The following is a 23,570-nucleotide window of genomic DNA, read 5'->3' as shown; positions in this document are numbered from 1 at the left end:
ACCGACAGGGCTGGGCTTGTGAGGACGCCGCTCCATGCATGTGCCGTTCTGATTCTCAAGTACAACCTTGCCACCAGATCAGCGCAATACTAAAGGCGGCCAAATATTGCGCGGAGACTCCCTGGGCCTGGGCACCAGTGTCTTGAAATCCTGTTGGTGTCAGATTCAGCTAAAAGCAAATGGAGGAAGAATATAAGAACAGCTATCCTGGGTCAGACCAATGATATCCTGTCATCTGACAGTAGCCAGCGCCAGATGCTTCAGAGGGAATGAGCCAAACAGGGCAATTATCGAGTCATCCATCCCCTGTCCTCCAGTCACAACTTCTGGCAGTCAGAGGTTTTGGGACTCCCAGAGCAGGGGTTGCGTCCCTGACCATCTTGGCCAAGAGCGATTGATTGATCTATCCTCATTAACTTAGCTAATTCTTTTTTGAACCCAGTTATACTTTTGGCCTTCACAACATCCCCTGGCAACGAGTTCCACAGGTTGACTGTGCTTTGTGTGAAGTATTTCTTTATGTTTGTTTTAAACCTGCAGCCTATTAATTTCATTGGGTGACCCCCGGGTTTTGTGTTATGTGAAGGGGTAAATAACATTTCCCTATTCACTTTCTCCACACCAAGGATGGTCCTGTACTTGGGGCATTGGACTGAGACAACACAGATCTGTGACCCTGATACAGATTTCCTGTGAGACCTTGGGCATGTCACTTAATCTGCCCTAGTTCACAGATGCCTGCAAGGTGCTCAGACACTCTAGTGATGGGGTAGCTAGAGACGCTGTAAAGCTTAAATCTCAGGCTGAACTTCCTCAAAACTGAGCCTGGATTTGGGGCTTTGGAGCCACCTTTAGTGGAACTCCGATTGTTTTGTTCCTGAAAGATCATCTCCAAGCCATTGTTTTCAGGAGGGGACAAAATGGCTTCTCAACGCTAGAAAAACCCCCTTGTGTCCCACATGCCCTGCCCTTGCTTTGCAGACAACGAAGCTAAGACAAGCAGCTCTGCTGATCGTCAATGTATTATTTCCTGCATTGACAGACGCTGCAGGCCTTTGTGGTTTGAAGCACACGGGACACATGCAGCAAGGAGCGAGTCAATTCCAGGCGCCGTCCATTATCCCGCCCCAATCTGGGGTATTTCCAATAGCACTATAATGGACAAACCAATTTTTAAGGTCGCTTTGGGTCACACACACGGGAAACGTCACATCAGTGGGATGTGGCATGTTTTGTATCTACATGTCTCAGCACTTCGTTTTCATAGATTTTTAAAGCCAAGAAGGACCATCTAATCCGACCTACTGTTTATCACAGGCTAGTGCACTTCAGTCAGTTACCCCTACATTGAGCTCCGTAACTTGTATGTTTCACTAAAGCATCTCTTCCAGCAAGGCAACCTGTCTCGCTTTGAAGCCAAGAGATGGAGAATCTACCTCTTCCCTTGGTAGTTTGTCCCAGTGGTTAATCAACTTTACGGTTACAAATCTGTGCCTAATTTGAATCTGAATTCACTACAACGGGAGGTGCTCAGGTTCTCTCTCCATTCAAAGCTGCAGGACTAGGGAGAAGTTAAGCTGTGTAAAACTCTAAGTCTGTTGGGTGGTAACGGCCCACGCCACATGGCCATGGATACCATAGTGAGAGTGGCTCTGGATTCTCATCTGGTGGTTAGGTTTTGGTGGGGTTTTAGGATGCACTGATATAGGAAACTAGTCGAAACGTTTAAGACCGCAGGATACTGCACTAATACAGCAAGGCACTAAATCTAAAATGAGATTTAAAAAGAAGGCAAGAGGACTCCTGGTGCAGGTGGCCACCTGCCCGATGCCACACAGTACAAAGGTGACAGGTTTCAGAGCGGTAGCCGTGTTAGTGGATGGGTCATTACCAGGACCGGCTCCAGCTTTTTTGCCATCCCAAGCGGCGAAAAAAAAGAAGAACCCGATTGAGTTGCCGCCGAAGTGGAAGACAGCGAGTGAAGGACCCGCCGCCAATCCGGAGCGGGCCGATTGAGCTGCTGCCGAAGTGCCGCTGCCGCCGAACCGGCCGTGCCGCCTTGCCAACGGACGGACGGAGTGCCGCCCCTTTCTATCGGCCGCCCCAGGCACCGGTTTCCTTCGCTGGTGCCTGGAGCCGGCCCTGGTCATGACACAAAGTAAAAACTATTTCCCCATGCTAATTTTTCCCCTACTGTTACTCACACCTTCTTGTCAACTGTTGGAAATGGGCCATGCTGATTATCACTACAAACGTTTTTTTTCTCCTGCTGCTAATAGCCCACCTTAATTGATTAGTCTCATTATAGCTGGTATGGCAACGCCCATTTGTTCATGTTCTCTGTGTATATATATCTTCCTACTGTATTTTCCACTGCATGCATCCGATGAAGTGGGTTTTAGCCCACAAAAAGCTTATGCCCAAATAAATTTATTAGTCTCTAAGGTGCCACAAGTACTCCTGTTCTTTTTACAATATAACGGTGTGCCCCCCATTTGGAAGACGGCTAACACGGCCGCACTCTGCTCTAATGCCACTAGCTCGTGTATTCTCTAGAGACAGCGCTGCAATCGTATCGAAAGAGAAGCACCTTGCAATTAACTCGTGAGACGTGGGGGCTAAGGCTTCGAATTAGGTCTCTCAGGTGCTCTTCCCGTAGGAGGCTCTGCCAGTGAGGTGAGCAAGCTACTTTAGGCCCAACTCAGGAGCCTGGGCCTAGGCCTGCAGAGCTAATAACTCACTACAACTCAGGGAAAGTCAATCGGAGCTACAGGTGCTTGTTACCTCTGGAAATCAGGGCCTAAGGCCCAGCTTGGCGCAATAAGATTGGCCACTGACTTTGGCCCCATTGGGGACACTTTTTAAGGGCTGTTTTCCAGAGCTGCCAGACTCCCAGCCCCCGGTGCCTTGCCCCAGAGTGGTGGCTGCAGCACTCCCGATTACCAGGCCCAGTCTGTCGAAAGTCAGCGTAAGGCTCCTGAAAAGGTTTGATGGTCCCCTGCATTTTGCACTTGCTCGCCGACAAGCCGAAGAGGACAAGAGGCGCAGGAGGAAGGAGAGACTGCTCTCCAGTCATGGTCAACCGCCTCCTGCTGGGCCTGAAAACATCTGCCCTCATTGTAATAGAACGTGTGGGTCAAGGATTGGCCTTATCAGGACCCGTAACTCCCATGGAAGATGATCATACTCGGTAACTGAAAACGTTGGCCTTCCCTTCGCCCTGCCTCAGTAAAATGGTAGTAATACTTTCCCAGCTCAGAGGAGTGCTGTAAAAATTAATTAATACCAGGAAAGCATTCCCAGCTCCTTGCATGAAAGGGACTGTCTAAGTGTCAAGTACTATTATGCTACAATAAGCATTCAAGTGGTATGAAAGGCTTTGAATTTTCAGTGAGAGAGTACAGAAGCATAACAAAACACCTGTCCTGGACTGCAGCGGACTGCATTTGACAGGGTGACAGTAGTGCTTATTGCACACAGAGACTAACTTAAAAATCTGGAAAAAAAAAGTGGTGGAAAACGTATTTAATCTAAGATTTAAAATAACGTGTCAAAACTATCTGATTAAAACAATGCCAATTCACCAGGGGAAGGGGGGGGGGGGGGGGGGCTCTGCTGTTGATGGACAGAGACATGGAGTATTATTTTAATACCTAAAAACTAAACTGGAAAATGTAATTTTGTGACAATGTGGTGCAGAATTCTAAGGAAACGCAGTCATTGAAATCCAGGTGCTAAAGGTATTTTTGGCACTGAACTCCCTGGAAGTTTAAGAGCCTAAATACCTTTGAGGATCTGGGCCCTAGACCCCACTGGAGACACTGAGATATGTGGTTAAGTCCCTTTGCCTTTAATGAGGCTACTCTTATGGGTGAAGTTAAGCACATGAATAAAAACTTGCCGGAGTACAATCTCCCATGTTCTTTTTAAAACTGAAAACCATGATACATCCAAACATTCATTTCACATGGAACTAGGAAATACCTTGTTAATCATATTGTTCATTCCAATACATGTTAAAACCAAGTGTTTCGTTTAGTAAGGCTATGCTTTAGAACATATGAATGGCCATACTGGGTCAGACCATCTAGCCCAGTATCCTGTCTTCCAACAGTGGCCAATACCAGGTGCCCCAGAGGGAATGAACAGAACAGGTAATCATCAAGGGATCCAGCTCCTGTCGCCCATTCCCAGCTTCTGGCAAAGAGGTTAGGGACAACATCCCTGCCCATCATGGCTAATAGCCACTGATGGACCGATCCTCCATGAATTTATCTAGTTCTTTTCTTAACCCTGTTATAGTCTTGGCCAAAAAGTCCCAGTCTTATTAATCTCTCCTCATACGGCAGCCGTTTCATACTCCTAATCATTTTTGTTCCGCTTTTCTGAACCTTTTCCAATCCTAATATGGCTATTTTTGAGATGGGGCTACCACATCTGCACACAGTATTCAAGGTGTGGGCGTACCATGGATTTATAGAGGCAATGAGATATTTTCTGTCTTATTATCTCTCTCTTTCTTAAGGATTCCCAACATGGTTTGCTTTTTTGACTGCCGCTGCACATTGAGTGGATGTTTTCAGAGAACTATCCACAATGACTCCAAGATCTCTTTCTTGAGTGGTCACAGCTACTTTAGACCCTATCATTTTGTGTGTATAATTGGGGTTATGTTTTCCAATGTGCATTACTTTGCATTTATCAACATTCAATTTCATCTGCCATTTTGTTTCCCAGTCACCCAGTTTTGAGAGATCCTTTTGTAGCTCTTCACAGTCTGCCTGGGACATAACGATCTTGAGTTTTGTATCATCTGCAAATTTTGCCACCTCACTATTTACCCCCTTTTCCTGATCATTTATGAATATGTTAAATAGGACTGGGCCCACTACAGACCCCTGGGGGACACCACTATTTACCTTTCTCCATTCTGAAAACTGACCATTGATTCCTACCCTTTGTTTCCTATCTTTTAACCAGTTACCAATCCATGAGAGGATCTTCCCTCTTATCACATGACAGCTTACTTTGCTTAAGAGCCTTTGGGGAGTGACCTTGTCAAAGGGTTTCTGAAAATCTAAATACACTATGTCTACATGTTTGTTGACCCCCTCAAAGAATTCTAGTAGACTGGGGAGGCATGATTTCCCTTTACAAAAACCATGTTGACTCTTCCCCAACAAATTATGTTCATATATGTGTCTGACAATTTTGTTCTTTACTATAGTTTCAACCAGTTTGCCAGGTACTGAAGTCAGGCTTACTGGCCTGTAATTGCCAGGGTCTCATCTGGAGCCCTTTTAAAAAATTGGGGTCACATTAGCTATCCTCCAGTCATTTGGTACAGAAGCTGATTTAAATGATAGGTTACAAATGACAGTTAGTAGTCCTGCAATTTCACATTTGAGTTCCTTCAGAACTCTTGGGTGAATACCATCTGCTCCTGGTGAGTTATTACTGTTTGGTTTATCGATTTGTTCCAAAACCTCCCCTAATGACACCTCAATCTGGTACAGTTCCTCAGTTTTGTCACCTAAAAAGAATGGCCCGGGTTTGGGAATCTCCCTCACATCCTCAACCGTGAAGACCGATGCAAAGAATTCATTTAGTTTCTCCGCAATGGCCTTGGCGTCCTTGAGTGCTCCTTCAGCACCTCGATCGTCCAGTGGCCCCACTGGTTGTTTGGCAGGCTTCCTGCTTTTGATGTACTTAAAAAAAAAAAATTCTATTACTTTTTGAGTCTTTGGCTAGCTTCTTCAAATTCTTTTGTGGCCTTGCTAATTATATTTTTACACTTCATTTGCCAGAGTTTATGCTCCTTTCCATTTTCCTCATTAGGATTTAACTTCCACTTCTTAAAAGGACACCTTTTTGCCTCTCACTGCTTCTTTTACTTTGTTGTTTAGCCAGTGGCTCTTTTTTGGTTCTCTCACGATGTTTTTTAATTTGGGGGATACATTTAAGTTGAGCCTCTGTTATGGGGTCTTTAAAGTTTCCATGCAGCTTGCAGAGATTTCACTTTTGGTGCTGTACGTTTTAATGTCTGTTTAACTAACCTCCTCATTTTTGTGTAGTTCCCCTTTCTGAAATTAAATGCTAGTGTTGGGCCATTTTCCCCGCCTCAGGGATGTTAAATTTAATTATATTATGGTCACTATTACCGAGCGGTTCAGCTATATTCACCTCTTGGACCTGATCCTGTGCTCCACTTAAGACTAAATCAAAAATTGCCTCTCCTCTGGTGGGTTCTAGTGCTCCAAGAAGCAGTCATTTAAAGTGTCAAGAAACTTTATCTCTGCATCCTGTCCTGGGGTGACATGTACCCAGTTAATATGGGGATAGTTGAAATCCCCCATTATTATTGAGTTTTTTATTTTAATAGCCTCTCTAATGTCCCTGAGCATTTCACAGTCACTATCATCATCCTGGTCAGGTGGTCTGTAACATATCCCTACTAATATATTCTTATTATTCAAGCATGGAATTACTATCCATAGAGATTCCTTACCCAATGCATCATCCTTTAAAAATTGTTTTGAGAGAGATCCTTAAGACCAGAAAGAAAGAGGCAAAGGCAATAAGAAAGTTTGTCCTGGTGGCACTATATTGAAAATGTTCAAATAAAGCACAAACCCAGATTCCAAAGTTCTGTATTTTTCAAAATAAAGATCACACGTTGTTTAGAGACAATCTACACAAGAGTTACAAAAAATAGTCGCCCAGGCATAAGCATACACAGGTTTGTTAATTATACACATATGGTTACAAGTGTGCTTGCAAAAAAGTTCATTGGAAATATACACAAGGCTCTGTAAATGTACACCGTGTAGTGTTACAATTCTATATTCAAACAAGGAAAATTGACAGTATGTTACATTCACTTACAAGTAGACAAAATGCAAAATACAGTTCATCTTCTGTACAAAAAGGGAAGGTGATTCACACTTTACAAGGTGAAAGGGGACTCTGATTGTAAGGAAAACTAGGGGATTCTGTACTTTTGCACTTTTTTTTACTGTCACAAAATAAGCAAAACATTACTTTTTTAAGATTCAAAAAAACACTATTTTGAACTGAATCATTCTGTATAACATTTAGAAAGGATCGCTACTGTTCGACTAGGTGACAAATAAAACCAAGCATTTTTTTTTTTTAAACATTAACTAGGCTGTATAAAGAGAACATTTCCTTCAAAAGAAAAAATTTACTTCTGGTTGAAATTACAATTTACAATATACAACACTATATGCTACGACCATAAAAGGTGTGAATATACACTGAAATGCACAGGTTTTGCTAATTTTTTTCTTACCAAAAAACGGGTTTATGTTGATTCAAACTTCTCCACATTTACATTACAGAGGTTTACAAATGTACAATTGTACAATCAAAAGTATGTTCCACTACTAGGGTACATTATAGATACAGATTAGACATCAAAACAAGAAAATACTACAAATTTTTATATATGTAAAGTCTACACCAAGTATACACTATATATTTATAGAAGCAAGACCAAAGCTGAGTTGGATTTTTTTTCCTCATGCTAAATAATCAAATTTTGTCTTTCAGTGTTAACAGAACAAACTGAGTAGGCAGTAAACAAATACACCCGCCCTCCTTGCTTTAAAAACGTCCTGGGTGCTTATGTTTTCTTTCGAAACTGACTGCTAAGCTACCTTCTTTAGCATGTTATACTCCAAAAACAAAACAGAAAAAGCAATTAAAAAGTTTCAAAAACTTAAAAAATTTCTTAAACTGAAGCTTTAGCAAGTTGAATTTTTTTTAATATTTATAAACAGCGTTAAATGCGGGTTTTGTGCCATTTAACTAAAATTCAAACTTCTTGCTGAGTTTTGAATAAAAGGAGAAAAACAGGTATTTGCAAAAAAGTCACCTGCGAGGCGGATGAATTAAAAACATTTTTTTTTTTCTTCAAACCAACCACCCTGAAAGTTTCCACATTTGGAATATAGATACAACAAGTGAACAAAAATGTGGCCTCCCATGTACATTTGATACCTATGTACAAGTATTCTATACACCAGTAAAACAGCAGGGCAATTAGTTAATTAAAAAAAATAATTAGTACATGTTATGCATAATAAAATTAAAGAAATTTACAAAGGCTTATTTTTTGTTTGTATTTTTAGTAGTTTAGCAACCATAAAACATTTTCTAACTGTATATTGGAATATTGTCGGTTGCTGGTTTTAAATGCCTGATGGCCAGTGAGTTTCTCTGAAATTCATTGTCTCAAATGATACCATTTGGTGGTCCACAAATTGGCCCCAAGTCAACCCCATTTTTCATGTAATATTTCTCCAGCTTGGCCAAAATGTGCTTGCCATAGGTGTACTTGCGCAGGGTGGCAATGTGAGGCCGGATCTAGGAGACAAAAAGGTTTATGGAAGCTTAGAAACCAGAACCACATACACATTAGCCCGGAGAGATTTCTGTACTCCTTCAAGGACACAATCTTATACCATAATAGTCACCTCCCCTCCCATTCCCCCCACCCAGCCACAACTCTCCTCCCATTGATCAATTGCGAACATGGAAAAGTCACATTAGGAAAGTATTTCATGTAGTTTAGTGGCCTTTTAATAAACGTTAGCAGTTGGAAACAAGGAAGAGAGCCAGCACTATGTGCTCAGCCAGCCTTCTTTGGAACATCTGATCTATGGACTACAGTTTCGAACCCTATTCCAATACCTTACTGGTTTAATTTTCATTTAGAGTTCAGTAACTTAAGTGAAGCAGTGACTTTAGCAAGGGAAAACTAAAAGCAGTTTGGGTAATTGTTATTTTTAGGTGGGCAGTATCCTGTGTTTAAGGGTAGTATGATTTAGAGGTGACTGGAAAATGGAAATCCCATCCCATGAAAAACACTGTCTTTTCATGCTGCTTTGGGACAAAAATGTGAAGTTTTTCCTGGCAAGGGATTTCCAGGAAAATCACATTGCGAGAGATGGGAATTTTTCAGCTTTCTAGAGACAAAGTGAAACCAACAAGAGCCTTCCAGGTGGACTGCTGGCTGCCAAAGCTGGGAGGCTCTTGTCAATTTCACTTCCTGCCTACTGGGAGTTGCTGTTTCGATTTTCCAGATGGACAATTTCAATTTTGTGGAAGGGGCATTTTCCACTAGAAAATCATTCTGATGGACAATTCCTGAACAGTTCTGATTTGATTTTGAATCCCAATGTTTACGAGGGACTTGTCCTTCATGGTGAAACTGACTGGCAGAACTATAACAGTGTAACTCCCCATGGGGACACTATTCTGAGGTAAAAGTCACTTTTATTCTGAAATAGAGAATCCACACAGGGGCCTTGCTGAAGTACATGTAATTATGCCACTGTAGTTCTGCCACTCAACTTCCCTATGTAGACAAGAGAAAAGGACGAGTCATGATAGCGATACATGGGAAAGGTTCACACTGCTTATGTATTTCTTCAACGATGTAACTAGAAGTCAGATTTTAATTTCAAGGTTGAAACTATAGGAATGGTGAGTAAATAATTTGAAAATTAATGCATAAATATATTCTCCCTCTCCTCTCCTCCCTGGGAAAGAAAAATACATTATTGTTGCATTTCCCTAAGGTAGGAAATCCCAAATCCACCCTCTCTTCCTTTAATTCAGGCACTAGTTGATTTGAGCCCATTTAACCTGAAGAATCCAATAAATCTGTCTTGTAAACATCACAAACCTTTATGCCTTTCCCCTCCTCACCCTAATATCCAAAGCAGGTTCAACTGGATAATTTGAAAACTGGCTCTAGAAAACATGCTAACTCTGCAATGGTATTTCTTTTTGTCGTATTCCTCAACGGCCTGCATCCGTGATACTTTTCTGAGTTTTCACCATCAAATCTGGTGATTGTATATGGTTTAATGTTTTGGCCATTTTCTTGTTTGTTGAAATTAATTTATTGTTTTTTTATTATAATGGCATCACATCAATAAACTGGCTGTAGAAAACTGCCATTAAAACAATCTACAAGCAAAGTCCATTATTCTGAATGAGCCCAGTAGAAGATAGATTACATTTTAAAAAGCCATGTTAATACGCCCATGACATAGTTACACAGAAACCTAATTAGCTGCTTATTCTGATCAAAGGAAAGGAACTGGCTTGACAGAAGGAAGCACAAGGTAACATCCCCCACCCCACCCCCCAGTGACAGCACAGCTATCGCAGAATTATATGCTGGTATAAACCACCACCTCCAGAATAAAATTACATTACACCTCTACCCCGATATAACGCTGTCCTCGGGAGCCAAAAAAAATCTTACCATGTTAGAGGTGAAACCGCATTGATCCGCCAGAGCGCACAGCCGCGTCCCCTCCCCCCCCGGAGCACTGCTTTACCGCGTTATATCCGAATTCGTGTTATATTGGGTCACGTTATATCGGGGTAGAGGTGTATTCCAGATTACTCCCTCCATCTTGGCAGTAGATAATTAAGCCCTGTTCAGAATTTTAGCCTTTGCTTGTAGATTTTTTTTATTCCACCATAACTATACCAGTTAACTTCCCCAAGCAGACAAGCCCACACACTGTGGTGTACAAATTACATACATGCTCCTTTCATTTTAAAGGAACACTGGCTGGTCAAATGACCTAATGTCTAGCGTCAATTCTCAAAGGAGTGTAAAGGAATTCAATTTCATTAGGATTTGGTACCCGACTCCTTAGGCTCCACTGAAAATCCCAGCATTTAGATTTTACATTCCCATGTTGGCAGCTCTCATAATGTTATTATTAGTCTAGCTATAATTGGTGTTTTTCATACAGCCCCAGGCCCTGGAGTTGTGTGATTGTATGAAAATCTCAGATTTAGGGAGAGTTTTTTAAAACAAGTTTCTATCCCTTATGGCTGTAGAGAAAAGCTTGAAAAAAAGACAGTTACCGTTTCCGTATTGGTGTTCGAGATGTGTTGCTCATGTCTATTCCACAATAGGTGTGTGTGCTCGCCACGTGCATCAGTGCCGGAAGTTTCCCCCCAGCAGTACCCATAGGGGAGCGCCCCAGCGACCCCTGGAGTGGCGTCTCCATGGTGCGGTATAAGGGGAATGCGCGCACCCCCCACCCTGAGTTCCTTCCTGCCAGGAGGAAGGAGGGCGGGATGTGGAATAGACATGAGCAACACATCTCGAAGAACACCAGTTGCGGAAAAGGTAATTGTCTTTTCTTCCTCGAGTGATTGCTCTTGTGTATTCCACAGTAGGTGATTCCAAGCTATATCTGTTGGAGGTGGGAGGAGTTCACAAATTCTCAGGACGGAGTACGGCCCTGCTGAACCCGGCGTCGTCCTCGGTCTGAGAGATGATCGCATAGTGCAAGGTGAACGTGTGAACTGAAGACCACGTGGCAGCCCCACAAATGTCCTGAATGGGGACATGGGCTAAAAAGGCAGCCGACGAGGCCTGTGCCCGAGTCGAGTGCGCCCTCACAATTGGTGGCGGAGGGATTCCTGCCAGGTCACAACAGGTACGGATGCACGAGTGATCCAGTTGGAGAGGCGCTGAGTGGAGATCGGCCAACCTTTTATGTCCTCGGCCGAGGCGATGAACAGTTGCGAGGACTTTCTGAACAGCCAGAGCCAGTCTCACATCCAGCATGGAGACGGCGCTCCTCACTGGACACGTGGGGCTTGGGGCAGAGGACCGGCAGAAAAATGTCCTGACCCATGTGAAAGGCGGAGACCACCTTCGGGAGGAACGAAGGGTGTGGGTAGAGCTGGACCTTATCCTTATGAAACACCATGTACAGGGGCTCGGAGGTCAGGGTCCTGAGCTCCAAGACCCACCTGGCCGACATGACCGCAACCAGGAAGGCCACCTTCCATGAGAGGTGTGACCAGGAGCACGTGGCTAGTGGTTCAAACGGGGGCCCTGTGAGACGGGCCAACACCAGGTTTAGGTCTCACTGTGGGACTGGGGGCCTAAAATACGGGAAGAGACGATCCACCCCGTAAGGAATCAGTCAGTCATGGCATGGGCCCTGCACCGGCGGGTGGAAGGCCGATATGGCCGCCAGGTGCACCTTGACTGACGAGGGTGCCAGGCCCTGGGCTCTAAGGTGGAGGAGGTAATGCAGAATAAGCTGGATCGGAGCGGCCACCGGGGAAACGCCCTGCTCGTCCACCCATCTGGAAAACCGAGACCACTTTGCCAAGTAGGCTCGGCGTGTGGAGGGCCGCCTGCTTTCTAGGAGGAAGTGTTGAAACCCTTCTGAGCATGTCCTTTCCTCCCTACCTAACCATTGAGCAGTCATGCTGTGAGGTGGCGTGCCGCTAGGTTGGGGTGGAGGAGGCGGCCCTGGCCCTGGGAGAGCAGGTCCGGGCGGGACGGCAACAGCCATGACGGGGCGACCACCGGGCCCGTGAGGGTCCTGTACCAATGCTGCCTGGGCCATGCCGAGGCAATCAGAAGGACCCGGGCCTTGTCCATCTTTATCTTTTCCAGGACCTTGCCAATCAGCGGGAACAGGGGAAAGGCAAAGAGGAACTGGCCTGACCAGGACAGGAGGAAGGCATCAGAGATAGCGCCCCGTCCCAGGCCCCCCCCGGAGTAGAACCCGGGACAGCAATGGTTCTGCTGAATTGCGAACAGGTCCACCTGGGGAGTTCCCCCCACTCGAAGAAGTCTGTGCACCACCTCTGGGTGGAGAGACCACTCGTGCTGAGAGGAGAAGTCCCTGCTCAAGCGATCCGCCTGCGCGTTCCGGGTGCCCGGCAGATGGTAGGCCTGTAGGCAGATGTCGTGGGCTATACAAAAAATCCCACAGCCTGAGGGCTTCGTGGCAGAGGGCAGAAGATCAGGCCCCGCCTTGCCTGTTGATGTAGAACATTGAGGCCGTGTTGTCCGTGAGGACCCTGACCACCCGGCCCTCCAGGAGCGAGCAGAAGGCCATGCATGTCAGCCGTGCCGCCCTGAGCTCCTTGACATTTATGTGGAGGGTCAGATCCCGAGCCGACCACAGACCTTTGGTCTGAACATTTCCCACACGGACCCCCCATCTCAGGTCCGACACATCGGACACCAGTTCCAGCGACGGGGCCCTTCCCCTGAATGGGACCCCTTGGAACATGTTTCTTGGGGAGGACCATCACCGTAGGGAGGCGATCACTGGTTCGGGTACCGTGAGGACTTTGTCCATCCTGTCCCTGGCCTGGGAGAACTCCGAGGCTAACCAGAGCTGGAGGGGCCTCATCCTGAGTCTGGAGTGACGGACCACGTACGGTGCCTGGTGCCGACTCGGAGCGGCGTGCCGGAGCCGGGGTCAGCGCCGACTCCATCAGAATAGCCCGGAGCCTAATGTCCCTTTCTCTCTTGGTCCGAGGCTTAAACGACTTGCAAATCTTGCAGCGATCACTGAGATGAGTTTCTCCCGAACAGCTCAGACAGTCCGCGTGCGGATCACTCGTGGCACAGATTGCCTACAAGCGTCGCACGACTTAAAACCCGGGGCGCAGGGCATGCCCCGCCCCAGGCGCGCTAACTAAACTAAACAACGAACTAACTACAGTTACCATACACCGAATGAACAAGCAGTTTTGGGGACGAGCTACAGCAAAGCTGGAGCAGAGTGGTTCCGAAGCACCTTCACTGGCGGCAAGAAGGAACTGAGGGTGGGGGGAGCACGCAGCGCCCCTTATATCGCATCATGGAGACGCCACTCTAGGAGTCGTTGGGGCGCTCCCCTATGGGTACTGCTAGGGGAAAAACTTCCGGCACTGGTGCACGTGGCGAGCACGCACACCTATTGTAGAATACGCATGAGCAATCGCTCGAAAAACACAACTGCTAAAGGTTCTAAAAAACAGAAAGCAAATAAAAAGCCCAAAATAATTATTTTTAAAATCTCATTATTTTGAAATCAAGGTTGGTAGCATTGCAATATTTAAGACAAAAATTGTTTCCTTTTTCAAATAAAAACATATAATCTTGCAACCTTTGTAAACTCGAACCCTGCAACAGTGTACTAATGCCTTAGAATCTGAAACAGATTCAAAACTGACAAACAAAAGTGACTAATGTGTTAACTCACCAAGCTCAGAAAAATGCGGAAAGCAAACAGTGCAACTAAAGATAGGAAGCAAAATTCAGTTTTTAATTTTATTAATCTAAGATGTTCTTAAATTTGTTTAAAAGTAATCTGACACTAGCTTTTTTAAAGCAGTGTATTCTACATACGCCAAATGGATGAAGCTCTGGATTCAGCGGTTTCTAGAAGTCTGGCTCAGAGTACACGGTGAGGTTCTCATTATTGAACAGCGTTCTCAGTGAGGGCAAGTGTGTCATCATCGCCAGACCTTTGAACCGTACCTGAATTTCAACATGTCTAGCTGGCTTTGTTACAGCCCAAACTGTATCAGCACTTTTGTTATAAATCCCCATGTTCACATGTATGTAAGTAGGCCAGAAAAGACTGGTAAAGACGCTGGATGAGTTTTACCTCCACGTGTGTAAATGGTGTCCCTGCTAGGAGGGATAAAGCAATGGCAGTCCTTGTGAGGAGACAAGTATCAGTCACTCTACAGAGATAGATATATGCTTGAGACGCCAACTTTCAGGGAATATTTTTGAGGATCTCAGGCCTGCCTCCCACCTCTCATGATTTTTGAAAGTGCCAGGATCAGAGCCATGCACAGCTCACTAAATATCAGCTTTATCAGGAGGAATTTCTCATTCTTACTGCTACAGATTAATGAATTTGTATTAGAGTGTAACACTAGGAAAACTCAATGCTTGACAACCTGACTGATAGGTTGCTCTCGGAAGAGGTTTAAGTTCCACCCACTTAGATCTTCGTGCTACACACTCCAAAATCTATGAGGATTCCGAAGCACAAAGCCCATTGTTAGCAACTGGTGGCAGCTGCTTACCTTGTGCATGACAATCTTCCGTTGAGCTGGTTCTGCCACATCAATCATTTTCTGTACCACGTAGTTGGCATACTGATCTTTCATCATGGTGTATAAGGCGCTGTGAGGGCCGTCGTTCATAGTGCACACCTCATCAATCAGCATGGCCCGCTCCGTGCGGGAGGCGTGAGTAACACATTTCTCCACAACGTTGCTGTAACACAAGAAGGTGGTAGTATGTCACCCCACAATATCCAGACTTAGCTTTCTAGTCAACCCCAGAGGGATGATCTTGGGTCTCTAACCAAGAACGGCCATTAGGAAAGCCAGGAAGTGCTGGTATGGAAATTCAGGAGCATGACATTTTGGATTCTTGACCAAAGAACTTTTGGTTTCTATTTCAGGACAAAGCTCAAAAGGATATCACAGACTAATATTGAAAAGTTCATCCACATAACTTTGATCTGGAAAACTCACAAGAACAAGGAGTGGGGCAAGATTTCCAGGACTTCCCTGTTTGGGCTGAGATGCATACATCCAAGAGCAGTCTGTCTAGAACTGCTCTTTGACATCCTGAGCAAAACTAGAAAGCATAGAAGCACATGCAAAAATGGACAACATTTACTGCACTATTTCAAACCTTGCATTTGATAAGAGATTTGAGCAAAGGATCAACTCAGATCTTATTTCATCCAAATTAACTTGTGCATCCCTAGTCTGAAAGCCTATAGTGTAAGATTTTAAGTGTAGGTCTATCTTATACCACATCCATCACAGTGATATCTGAGTTGTCCTTAACATGTCTCTCTTAGCATTGTATTTCAACCTGAAAGAAGATCCCGGGTTAGAACAGGGAAATGCAAGATAACTAAGGGAGGGATTTGATATCTTAGCATGGGTGAACACCTTCCATAATTACTCTGTGGTTTGATAGAAAGGCACATGACTGCTATTGCCTGTCATTTCTGGAAGTCCAAGTTTAAAATATGCCATAGGAAAAGTGAAAAGGGTTTGCTGGTCTCAACTTCTGTTCTAGAGGATCTGGGTTTATAGCACAAATCACTAAGTGATTTGCCACAACTCACGCGCACTGCACAGGGGAGACAATGAACTGATTAACACTCTGCATGGGAGATGGTTAGTACACAACAGTAAGGCAAGCCAGGGAGGAAGCAATTTGGAATAACTGTGTTAAGATACTTCCCTGGCACCTGACCACACTTTACCCAACGCTTGCCAATACAACATTTGTTAGCGTTACAAAGTACCATTTAATCATTCACAAAGGGGGGAAAGTAAGTCTTATAGAAGTTCAGATGCTACATATTTAAGAGGCTAGAAACAGGCACTAGAGGATTCCGCAAATGCGGCCTATTGGTTAGAGCAGATAACTGGGAATCAAGACCCCTAGGTTTTATTCCCCACTCATAGTCTGATGTCTGGCATGACATGTAACCTCCAGGTGCCTCAGTTTCCCCATGTGTAAGACAGTTATAAATTCAAACTTTCCTCATAAGGGGCTGAGAGGCTTAATTAGTGTATGCAAAGCAACGAGATTCTTCAGTGAAAGGTGTTATAAGGCAGGGAAGAATTTCTATAATAAAACAGCCAACTCCTGGGACCAGCCAGGCAGTCTAGTGGCAGTGAAATGCTCTAGGCTGCTGTTCAAGTGAGCCCCCAGCAAGCCAATCCAGGTGCAGTGTTAAGAGACTTGAAAGGAGCTGTGTTCTACTCTTCTTGGTTAAACATGGGAGCTTGAAATAGGTAACACTTGGACTTCCTCCTCCTTTCTATAAACGGATAGCCACCTAACTGGGGCCAAATGCGTTTTAAATTTCCCCATTCACGTATAGCTGATTTTTAAGCAGAGAACTATACATTATACAGTACTGTCATTATACTGCTATCTTCTGGCATGCTGGTACATCTAGGAAAAACAGGTGTTTTTATAGGATTTAGACTTTACTAAGCAAATGCAAACCTGGCAAATTTATGTTGACTCAACACGAGCACGTTGCCTCTAATTTCTGCTACGATCTTGCTTTTGTCCTCAGGCCGACCATGTTCTAGTACATGCTGGATAACATAGTTCCCATATTGATCCTGTAACAAAGCGTATAGAAACCATTAACACTAAACCAGCTCCCTGTGCTAATAAGTTTTGTAAACTATAGTTTAACTACACACTAATTAGCCCATAATTAGCTTAAATGATATAATCAATATTTCTACTGCTAGAGAAGGTCACATTCTAAAATTTTAATATGATGTAAAACACTAACTCTGTGCCAATTATAATCCAAAATAATTGGTTCTTGAGCATGAAGCATATTGATTATACTAACTGCTTACGGAAAGAAACCACTTCAAATGTCCTCAGCCTCCAAGTTCTAGAATCCTGAAACACCTACACTAGAATGCTCACAGTTCACAGAGCCAATCTCCTGTCCTCCCTTCACATCCCTTCTTGAGACACTCCCCCCCCCCCCCCCGTACCGTAACACCCAATGAGAATGGCTAGGTGTGTGGCCTGCCAGTCAGTCAATCATTTCTTTTCTTCACTTTTCAAAAGGCTAAAAAGCTTTGATGCTTCCAATGTGTGCACAGAAGGTCTATCTACACGACAGCTGGGAGGGTGCTCCCCAGCCTGGGTTGCGAGACATGCGCTCGCTCTGCACGTGGCTTTGGCAGGCAGCATGGATAGTGGCTCAGACTAGTCCCCTGAGTACAAATACGCCTGACCCCCTAGGTCCATACTCAGGAGGCTAGCCTGAACTGCTGTCCATGGTGCCACAGGTACACTGCTATTTTAGCAAGCTAGCGCATGTCTGTCTATGCATGCGGAGAACCACTCTTCCAAATACTGTCTAGACCAGTGGCTCTCAACCTTTCCAGACTACTGCACCCCTTTCAGGAGTCTGATTTGTCTTGAGTACCCCCAAGTTTCACCTCCCTTAAAAACGACTTGCTTACAAAAATCAGACATAAAAATACAGAAGTGTCACAGCACACTAGTACTGAACAATTGCTCACTTTCTAATTTTTACTTATAAAATAAATCTATTTCAATATCAACATTGTACTTACATTGCAGTGTACAGTATATGGAGCAGTATATACAAGTCACTGTCTGTATGAAGTTTTAGTTTGTACTGACTTCGCTCGTGCTCTTTATGTAGCCTGCTGTAAAACTAGGCAAATCTCTAGATGAGTTAATGTACCCCATGGAAGACCTCTGTGTATCCCCAGGGGTACGTGTATCCCTGGTTGAGAACTACTGGTCTAGACGTACCCTTAGATTAAAATACTTCCAATCTTGGGTTCCTTTTATGCTGCCACCCTTGTCTTCTCCATCCTCCCCTGGTTGTAGGCTACACCCCATTACATCTTGTCCCTAGTTAGAGACTGTCAGCTCCCCGAGGAAGGGAGCCCCAAATCCAGGAACTTCCGTAATACAGAGCGGTAACTAGAACAGGCTGTGCAGCAACCTCCCTCCCAACTCCTGCCCACTACCTGCACAAGTTGCTCGGTGTGTTGATGAAGCTCCTCCAAGATGGGAAGAGTCTGCTCAGGCAGACAATGCTCGAGGATCCGCTGAATCACACGACAGCCGTATGGATGTGTAGACAATGCAAATACCTGCATTCGATAGACACGAGTCAGCACAGGAAACACTTCTATTCGTCCCACTTTTTGAAGCTTAAACATTCTTTATAATTGAACAGAGAAGTGATGGTAAAAATAGCACCATCTTATTCACTGAATCTGTTCCACATATGTAACCAAAATTATGACTGAATGATTCCTAGCGCTCAGGTCTTCTGAGTCCCACTTTATTGCTCTATCTACCAGGCCACACTGTGTAAGTAGTAAGGCTCCATTTATGTCACAGAATCCATGACTTCCAGAGACCTCCATGACATTTTCTGCTTCAGCCCCAGGGTTCCTGTGAGGGGTGAAAGCCTCCTGAGGCTCCCCCCGCCCCTTATAGGGTTCCAGCAACAGGTGACAGCCTCTGAGGGCCCCCCCCACAGAGTTCCAGCAACGGGTGACAGCTTTGCACCACTGGCTTGCTGGGTGGCCTTGGGCAAGCCACGTCTGTGCCTCAGTTTCCCCTTTTGTAAAATGGGGATAATGATATTAACCTTCCTTGTAAAGCACTTTACAAGAGCTGGGTGTTGTTATTCTAGAGACTGTTTTATAATTTTCTGCTTTGGCTGTATGGATACTTTATGTTGGTTATCAACTATAGTTACATGCCAAAAATTATGTACGAATTCGCTTAAAGAGGTGACAGGTAAAAAAGCTTAGTGGAGGGCGAAGGACATTCTGTCCTTCAATCAGAACTGAGGACACATAATAAAATACACTGATAACTGAATTTCCTCAACTCTCAGGGTTTATTTTATTACCTTACCATTTCATTGTAGGGGTAACCAGGTGTCAAAGAATCTTCTCCCTTCCCAAAGTATGAGAATGGATTGGGAAGAACTCACCTCCCTACTCATTCTAGCACTCCTGCTCAACTTGTTATTTAAAGCAAAATATTTTCTTCAGCTGTTTAAAACCAATTAACACAAAGTCGCTACTCTATCGGAGCCTAATGGACTATAAACATTTTAATAAAAAGCTTCTTCTGAGTTGAACAAGCACACAAAAACCTCTTCAAAGGCAGTTACATTGGGAGATGATCTTGAGGTGCGAGGTTTACTCTTTCAGTATAAAGTCCAGATAGAACTGGCTCACTTCACAAGATGAGAGAGGATTTTTCTAACTGCCAGTGTCTGGGATCTAAGTTTCTAGCTATACTCTTTCTGACTTTTAGATTGCCTCCTGCATTGATACTCCACTGGAAGAGTTAGAACTTAACTGGCTAGCTTGCTAAGGGACATGGCCGGCTAGAAGCTAGCTTGCTTGCTGTCCTATAGCTGACTGGGTTTGCAATGCTAATGGTAATAAGCAAACTGGGTGTGTTAGTAAAGAAAGATGCAACGTGAAAACATTCAGAGAGCAGACTCAAGGTATAAGAAGGTGGGGTTTTTAACCGTTGCTTTTCTGACCCTAAGCGCGCTTTAAAATGTCAGCGAAATTATGACTGAAAGATTCCTAGCATCAAAACGAAAACTCCCTTTCAGGCTGGGATTTCATCCTTCAGCTTCAATTCAAAGCCAATTATGGCAGCAGAGTTGGAGACACTTAAAATAGGGATTTTATAATGAAAAGGTCAAGATAACTGAACTACAATAGCACAAATAAAGACTGCTACATAATTCAATGGTTATTCATAAGTATACTAGCCAGGAGTTCCAAGAATGGAATAGGGGTGAAATGACTCTCTCTCTCTGGCGGTAAATTAAACTTCCTGGCCCACAACTGGACCCCTGGGAAAGCTTGATCAAAACAAATGTCATGATGAAAATGTATTAGTCCAGCCACAAAGCACACTCATCATCCTAACTATGAAGACTGATGGAAACACACTAATTGTTCACCCACCAAAAAAAATATGACTAGTTCCAGGGAAATAGATTTTTGCAAGGTTGCTCTACGTGATATATCTGCAGGCAAAAGGACAATGCTTGTGACTGACGAGGTGTCCAGCCATATTTTATTGCTAAATTCTTCCCAAAGGTGTTTGCAGGAAACAAAATGTTAAAGCTGAAAACCCAAAGCTTTGAGTGAGTTATAGCGTCTAAGCTTCTGTTCAAAGTGATACTAAATAACACAAATAATGAGGCTCAACATTTTATTTCTAGCTTCTCAGGAACTTACCTGCCCCTTAAATGCATCAATGATAAATTGCAGGGACTGTGGCTGTACACACTCAATACACTTCTGCACCACGTGATTACCATTCTGGTCTTTCACACACTTCAGTACATGGCCATCTAACTCCCGTACCATCTCATTCTATTGGGAAGAAAGACAGATACAAACAGAAAGCACCCCCGGAGTTCATAGCTGACAAATATCCATGCAGAATCTTCATTAACAACAAAACAAAACAAAAACCACACACACACAAAAACCAACCCTAAGGACATCCACGCTAACTCTAAAGTTTAAAAGTCCTCCATGAAGAACTTAGTTGTGTCTCATCACTACTGCAATGAAAGTTTTCCAATAGCTGATGATGCGGTGATGATGCTATGCAGTAAGCTTACTGTGCTACAAAGATAACTAATAAAAAGCCATTTATGATTACAAAATTAGGTGAAGCAGTTGTCTAGCTAAGGAACAACTGACAAGCATCCTGTCTCAAACATCCATATGTACTGCAGTTAGCATTCATATGAATAATACAGAATGCAGAGAACTTACATTCAAAAAATCTGAAGTGAAACTACATGAGAAATACTTTAGTCATCAATGAAATGCAGCCATCTCTGGGATAATTATTCAGAGCACAACAATAGCACAGGACAAAGTGAGTGGAACTTAGGTAAGATTCATCTAATTATAATAGGTGTTTAGGCGACAGTGGAGCTAACAGCTCCACTCTTGTAAAACATGGTGTGGAATCTATAAAAACAAAGAATTGTCAGGATTTCACTTTTACAACTGATCCAAATGATGCCACTTTCAGGATCAGAGAACCCCTTCACACCATCCTGGGACATTAATTCAGCAAAGACCCAGACCGACTAACTTCTCTTGGGCCCACACCACGATTTCTTGCAGCACAACTACCCTTCCCTATTGCTGTGCTGAAGAAATAGCTCAGGCCTGACCCGAAGGGAATATACTTCTAAATTAAAAACTGAAATGGGCTTTAATAAGCCAATGAGAGCTCCTTAAATTGTGATTCCCAAAAATCTTTGGAGCTGGATCACGCACTGCATTTCTCATTTTAAATATCGACATTGTTAATGAAATCCTGGATGAGAAAATGGGACCTTTGCCAGCCTGTTCGCAGCAGAATCTAGGCGATTTCCCATGTGTGTCTAATACTTGGTGTCTCTGGCTAATGTCTTGGAAGGAATAAAGAATTCCTCCCAAACGATGTTGAAAGGCAGGATTCTGACCCTCTACATTAATGCAGCAAGGTCCTACTGAGTGCTAAAAGGCAACCCCTTGGGAACTGTTTGCTTGGAGGGATTTAAATAAAAGTCTGCCAATTCACTATCAACTTCCCCACGTGCCACATTACAATGTGATTACAGGGAACACTAGAAATTGTTTAACTTTGAGATGGCACAGTCTGATGGCACTCCTTGTCTGCAATGGATCCACAGAACGTCACAGTTATCATGCATGTGAAAAATCACATATGCGCCACAAACCAAATCAAAGGAAAATCACTGACAGACAAAAACAATGCAACAAGTGTATAATAATTCAAGTACCAAACAGCAAGAAACATTCAACATCAAGAAGAAAGTTAAAATGGAAACTTACAATTACCTGCTGGTCTGGGGGGATAAATTCAAGAGCCTTCTGGATAACTCTACAGCCGTACATCTGCAAAGCCAGGGACAGAACGTGCCCACGGATCCGTTCTGCCAAGGCCAACTTCTGATCAAGGCTGCCAAACTGAAAGGAGGACAGACACTGTTGTTCTAACATGCACAAACCCTTGGACTAGACTGGGAGAGGAGGGGCAGTAAGCAGGTTGTAATGTTAAAGTCTCTGGTTTCGCATCTCAAAGCTCAGGCGAGCATGCTGAGTCCCTGAAAGAACTTCATGCTCTCTGGGCGTGTATCAACAAAACGGGGAGGTGACGGTGTGTCACACATGCCTGATGCATTCAACGGAAGTCAAGTGGCAAAGGTACTGAACCCACCACATTCAGACACATATAGCAGCTGATTAACCCAGTGACACTGAAAAGGTTCCTGGAAAGACCATGATCCTGGAAGCAAGTCCAAGTGACTTGGGAGAAATAGAGATTCCAGGAAGGAGAGGTGGGATAATTTATTCAGCTTTGCTGCTTCGGAGAACCTCTACTTCAACAACAGTGGGATTAAAAACACGACTTGCAGACTAGCTGAGTGATGTGTTGCAGATACAGTAGGACGGAACTCCCACAACATTTTCTGCCTTAGCCTGTGATAACGTCCCATGTCCCAGAGGTGCATGTGCTTGGAAAAAAGAAGTGAGAGTATGGGTGACCTATTAGGAGCCTAAAGGAGTTACCACCCAAATCCTAATGAAATTCAACGAGAGCTGGGCCCTTTACCCTCTTAGACCCCTTTGAAAATCCCAAACTCAATTTGCTTTCTGATTTAAATAAAATGCTCCCTCCTAATTATGTTGTATATTAGAGAGACAAGATGGGTGAGGTAATATCTTTTACTGAACCAACTTCTGTTGGTGAGCGAGACAAGCTTTTAAACTACACAGAGCTCTTACTCTTCCCTCCTAACCACAACCAAGAAGGAAGCAAACCAGCTTTGTTAAGATGCAGTTCACTTCATTCCTAAATATGTGGAGTATGGACAGTTCGGCAGTGCCAACATGTGCCTTTGGAAACAGAGGCAAGTGACGGCCTTGTAGAGGATCTAAGCGCCTCCGGATGGAAGAATTTTTAAAGAAAGAGATCTCTGACATTGGGTGCATCCTAAAGGCAAAAAAAGTACTCTTCAGAAGCATTTAAGAGCCCCAGGCCTGAGTCACCCCAGCAGGGAGAATTTAGCAGCCCGTCAGTGCTGAGCAATCTCCTACCCGTTTGGTGGCAGGGTCTTTACAGAGCT

At 44.0% G+C, this 23,570-nt stretch overlaps 1 protein-coding gene and 1 non-coding gene across 12 annotated transcripts in view; both read right to left on the bottom strand.

Annotated features, from left to right (window-relative positions):
• Positions 1-6,633: 6,633 nt before the first annotated feature.
• PUM1 (pumilio RNA binding family member 1) overlaps positions 6,634-23,570 on the bottom strand; it is a 125,314-nt gene continuing 108,377 nt past the window's right edge. For 7 of the 11 annotated variants that reach the window (XM_024209074.1, XM_024209073.1, XM_024209082.1 and 4 more), the window contains 6 exons: positions 22,276-22,410; positions 20,650-20,787; positions 18,391-18,516; positions 16,859-16,980; positions 14,899-15,091; positions 6,634-8,388 (listed from right to left, as the gene is read on the bottom strand). In XM_024209074.1, the coding sequence (XP_024064842.1) occupies positions 8,257-8,388; positions 14,899-15,091; positions 16,859-16,980; positions 18,391-18,516; positions 20,650-20,787; positions 22,276-22,410 (846 nt within the window). In that variant the 3' untranslated portion in view covers positions 6,634-8,256. The remainder of the gene's footprint in view (positions 8,389-14,898; positions 15,092-16,858; positions 16,981-18,390; positions 18,517-20,649; positions 20,788-22,275; positions 22,411-23,570) is intronic. The other 4 variants (XM_024209076.1, XM_024209079.1, XM_024209081.1 and 1 more) reach the window with 1 other exon arrangement.
• Positions 14,247-14,324, bottom strand: LOC112112962. The gene has a single exon (XR_002908651.1). It is a non-coding gene; the product is annotated as a small nucleolar RNA SNORD103/SNORD85 (small nucleolar RNA).

Source organism: Terrapene carolina, unplaced genomic scaffold, assembly GCF_002925995.2.
Source record: "Terrapene carolina triunguis isolate 2854851 unplaced genomic scaffold, T_m_triunguis-2.0 Scaffold236, whole genome shotgun sequence".
Classification (NCBI taxonomy): Eukaryota; Metazoa; Chordata; order Testudines; family Emydidae; genus Terrapene; species Terrapene triunguis.
This window is presented reverse-complemented; position numbering and strand designations above follow the sequence as displayed.